Source organism: Lycium ferocissimum, chromosome 6 (genome assembly GCF_029784015.1).
Source record: "Lycium ferocissimum isolate CSIRO_LF1 chromosome 6, AGI_CSIRO_Lferr_CH_V1, whole genome shotgun sequence".
NCBI classification, from domain to species: Eukaryota; Viridiplantae; Streptophyta; class Magnoliopsida; order Solanales; family Solanaceae; genus Lycium; species Lycium ferocissimum.
In genome coordinates this window covers 23,035,316-23,040,466 of record NC_081347.1, presented here as the reverse complement: position 1 = coordinate 23,040,466, position 5,151 = coordinate 23,035,316, and the positions used below count along the sequence as shown (strand labels likewise).

At 40.8% G+C, this 5,151-nt stretch overlaps 1 protein-coding gene across 1 annotated transcript; it reads left to right on the top strand.

Moving 5' to 3' along the window:
• The first annotated feature begins 3,579 nt into the window (after window positions 1–3,579).
• Window positions 3,580–4,026, top strand: LOC132061217 (uncharacterized). Its single transcript, XM_059454070.1, has one exon. The coding sequence runs from the start codon at window positions 3,580–3,582 to the stop codon at window positions 4,024–4,026; it is 447 nt and encodes a 148-aa protein (XP_059310053.1).
• Window positions 4,027–5,151: the final 1,125 nt, after the last annotated feature.

Genomic DNA, 5,151 nt, shown 5'->3' with positions numbered 1-5,151 from the left:
TAAGGGTAGGCATTCTCGCCCCGGGGGCGCCGGAAAAATGGGTGGACCCAAACCCTTTGTCATCCTCCTCGGGCGTGTTGTGAATCGCGCCCCCTTGGGAAGGAAAAGTGGGAATCCCAAAGACCTTTCCGGTTTCCAAATTTGAACAAAGTAGCAGAAGAATAAAAAAGGAAAGTGAGATTTTAAAATGCCCCTTTGCCCCCCGCGGATAAGTATGGAGCTCGTTCCGGTCCACGAGATTTCCCCTGACCCCCCTTTTTAAATTAAAAGGACGGTTAACCTAAATTCGTCCCAACTTTGTCTCGCCCTTTTTTTTTCCCCGTCGTCGGGCCTTACCTTCGCCTGGGTGGGGGGCCCTCCCCCAACAATGAATAAATACAAAAATTTAAATTTAAAAAATTAAAGGGAACGGAATGGAATAATTACGTAAGTCTCCGATATATATATATATATATATATATATATATATATATATATATATAAAAAAAAAAAGTAGTAGAATAGTGCGAAATAATATACCCCACGAGGTACGAGGTACGAATAATACGAAGAGCATCTAAAGGGGAAGCCATCATTAATACCCATAAAAGAGTGTCTATGTGTCTCCGAATAGAATAGGATGTAAAGATAGAAAATTTCCAAGGCGGTGACGGCCATGCTCACCTAGAGACTCTACGAAAATTTGAGCAACGATCGGCCGGGCGTCGCGGAAGTGGATGGAGCCCCCGATACTCGGCATTCAAAAGAATGCGGCAAGTGCGGTGCGGTCGATGAACAACTTGATGCGCGGCGTCGTCGGTCGGCGGGCATAGCTAACACAATTCAGACAATAAAAAAGATAAGCAAATAAAACAACAAGTATATGATAATACAATTAATTCCAATTATTCGTTGTCACCTATGTAAAGCATCTAATCCCCAAATGTACCAAATCTGAATATATCCGATCTCATCCATCATCACAGTACAACACTAACCATCTCAATGCGGTATAATACGATCGGTAACGATGATGGTAATGAATGAGAAATAATGCCGTGCAAATGGGTGTACATGTACTCTGGACATACACATGTACTCTGGACAAAAATATCGACGTCTCAGTAGCACAACCCAGCGTGACTCGTGAGGTTTAAGCGCCACCCATCCCGGATCTTTGCCCAAAAGACAGACGGGACCCCGAATCTTTGCCCACAGGGGGTTCTCGCCGACACCACCCTGGGGACCCGCAGAGTTCATGCACTAACAACGATTTTGGAACTAACATCGGATATCGGCCATGCAACAACGATTTCGGAACTAACATCTGATATCGGCCATGCAACAACGATTTCAGAATTGATCATCGGGCATCGGCCATATCAGCTTACTCAAGTAAGAGAGTTTTATCAAGTATCAATTTCACTCAATCAACGATTTCGGGATGAACATCGAACCTCGGCCATCTCACATCACTTAAGTAAAACTGAGCCCAGCTCATCAAGTGTTTCATCAAATATCATCAATATCTCAACAGTGTATCATGAAATTGAGAGTGCGTGCAATGCATGAATCACATCAATAATCATGCTACATATCACAAGTACGAACAATGGGTATGCCAACAATATATCCAAATCACAAATATCGACAATGGATATGCCAATAATATAGTCGAATAACAAGTACTAACAGTAGGGATGCCAATAATATAGCCGAATCACAAGTACCAACAGTGGGTACGCCAGCAAAATATCCAAGTACAACTACCAACAATGAGTATGCCAATAATATAATAATCAAGATGATAAAACAGAATTCAATATCTACCAACAACTCATGGCATCAAGCCGGCGGAATAGAACAATCAAATCACACATAACGGGGTGGCTAGCCCCAAACACATAATAGGGCCCAACCTAAGGCACTATCCAACTCGACTTCATACCCAAAGGTTCACATGTTATTTTCGACAATATAATCAAAATATGCACTTCGCTATACGAAGTCTCACCAAGGGTAAGCCATAACACTGGCCTGGACGGCCGAACCGCGGCAGACTAACAACTCACTCCTTTGCCTTGTCTTTCCGCTGAACCTCAGAACCAAAGTAGTCTAAGCACAATCGAATTTTAGATTAGAAAACATGAAGAATGATACTAATATTACTACTATTCAAATTAGGTCAATTCTAGCCCTAGAAATTGGGGAAACGGGCTCATAAGGACAAAATGGGAAATTCGGAAGTAAAATGCCAAATTAAGTACGAGGTGATCATAATCCAACCACTAATTGCTGATTTAACTCAAAGATTAGCCTAATTTCTGATTTCAAGCGAAACCCCCAAATTGGGTATAAATCCTAAATATTTGATTCCGAAATTCAATGCTAGAAGTGCAAGATATATGATACATCATCAATGTTCTCATACATGAGCCTAAGGAAAAGTTCATCAAAACCCTTTTCAACTTTCATCACTAAGGGATTGTTAAAGGGAAGGGGAAAATCTAAGATAAACATCATCAATTTTCTCATACATGAGCCTAAGGAAAAGTTCATCAAAACCCTCTTCAACTTTCATCACTAAGGGATTGTTAAAGGGAAGGGGAAAATCTAAGATAATTGTGATTAAGGAAGAGTAAAGGATTAGGAAAGATTTACCTCCAAGAATGTCTCCAAAATATCTCCAAGAACTGTTCCCCAAAGCTCTAATTTCGAAATAATGAGGGTCTAAGGGCTTATTTAAATCACACTTAATGAAAATACCTGGCCCGTCACCGCTACGACGGTAGCAGGGCCGCTACAGCGCCCTTAAGGCCGCTATAGTGGTCTGGCTAGCAATACACCGCAATAGCGGTGCTGCTGGGACGGCACTGGTGCCGCCATGGCGGGCACTAGGTATTAGAATCTCCCGATTTTTCTAAGTCTTCAATCGAAATCCCAAGTCATTCCCGAGGTAATCTGCTCACAAACCATACACAGAGACCCATTCAAAAATACGCTACGAAAGCGCTCGTGGCCTCAAAATTTCCAACGGAGGCCTTGTTGACCTAGTCAAACCTCGGTGCCTTAGCTCTAATTTCTAACCTAAGTCCCAAAATGCTTCGAGGTGCATTGGGAACCGAACCCAAATTGCATACAAGTCATAAGCAACTATCCAAACCTCTCAGAATCGGTAGATTTTTAAAAAAAGTCTATTTACCCAGAAGTCAACTTCCGGTCAACATGCTCTAGTCAGTGCTCGAAAAAGGTAAAAATGCCAAAAAGACTATAACGACCAAACGAGTCATTACAGCCTTTGCCATTCACCACTTGGGGCATGGATGTCATAGGACCGATTGAGCCAGCTGCGTTAAACAAGTACCGTTTTATTTTGGTCGCCATAGACTACTTCACCAAGTGGGTGGAAGCGGCATCTTATGCGTCAGTAGAAAAAGAAAGTAGTAGTGGATTTTGTGTGAAACAACATCATGTGCTGATTCAGCATCCCAAAATCGATCATAACAGACAATGGGGGCTAATTTGAACAGCCACTTGATAATAGAAATGTGTGCGCAATTCTGAATCACTCACCGGAATTGGACCGCATATCGACCACAAATGAATAGAGCTGTGGAAGCCGCCAATAAAAACATCAAGAAGATTCTCAGAAAGATGCTTTATAACTACAAAGACTGGCATGAACAATTGCCATATGCACTACTGGGATATAGCACAACCGTCAGAACTTCAACCGGAGCCATTCCATATTTGCTGGTCTATGACACTGAGGCAGTGATACCGGCCGAAGTAGAAATCCCTTCTTTTCGAATCAAACAAAAAGCAGAATTGGACGATGCAGAATGGATCCGTAAAATACATGAGCAACTAGCTCTGATAGATGAAAAAAGAATGATCGCTGTTTGCCATGGTCAATTGTACCAACAAAGAATGGTGCGAGCCTTCAACAAACATGTGAGGACTAGACTTTTCCAAGTAGGGCAATCGATGCTCAAGCGGATATTCCCAAATCAAGAAGAATACAAAGGGAAGTTCGCGCCAAACTAGAAAGGGCCTTATATGGTGCGAAAGGTGTTATCAGGAGGAGCAGTTGTCTTCACTGTAATGGATGGCCAAGAGTGGCCAAGAGCAATAAATTCAGGCGCCATCAAGAGATACTATGTTTGAGAAAGGAGATGGCTACAGAGATTCATAGCTTTTTGTAGTTTTATGTTGGTTTTAATTGCATTTCCTTTACTTGTAATTTTGTATTTTAGAAAAAACAAATCCAAAATTATGTACGAACTACGCGAGGAACTGATTCCCTATACTTATAAGCGGATACGTAGGCGCTTTTCCAAGCTCGATCGCTTTAACCCAAAAATCCAAAATCATGTATTTCGAACTACATTATGACCTGATTCCCATTTGGGGTAGTAGGTGCTCTTTTGAGTTCGGTCTCACCAATAAATCTCGATATATTTATCTCGAACTATGTTATGAACTGATTCCCATTTGGGATACGTAGGCGCTCTTCCGCGCTCGGTTGTTCAAAACAAAATTCCCAATAAAACCCTAAGAAACCTCAGACATGTTTTGGCAAAAGAAAGACAAAGACAACCCCATATGGAAACCGGCAGAATTTTTGAGAGGACCTCAAAAATTCTTTCAATATATCAATTCAAAGGGACGAACTGATTAGAACTTCTACACTGGGGCAGAATTTTTGAGAAGGATCTCAAAAATTCCTTCGACGCCGTAAAATCCAGAATCAACAAATACACTTTTACACTGGGGCATTATTTTTGAGAGGGTCTCAAAAATTCCTTCGACATAGTAAAATTTGAGTTAGTACAAAAACATGTATAAACTGGGGCAAAATTTTTGAAAGGGATTCGAAAATTTTAAGAGTCAAGATCAAGACGAAGAAGAAATGATAGAAGATCTTGTTCGAAGTAACCAATGTCATGACATTAAAAGGCTGTGTATAAAATATACCATTTTCAAAATTACCATTATGACAGATGTATTGCTTACAAATATATATGTTTTCAAAATCATCGCCCAAAAATCCCCTCTTTGCAAAAAATAAAAAAAAATTCAAAAAATTGAGCATTCTTTCCTGTCGAAGTGTGAACGGAAGAAGTCCATATGCAGGAAGAGAGGTCGACCACATACGAAACTGACAAATTT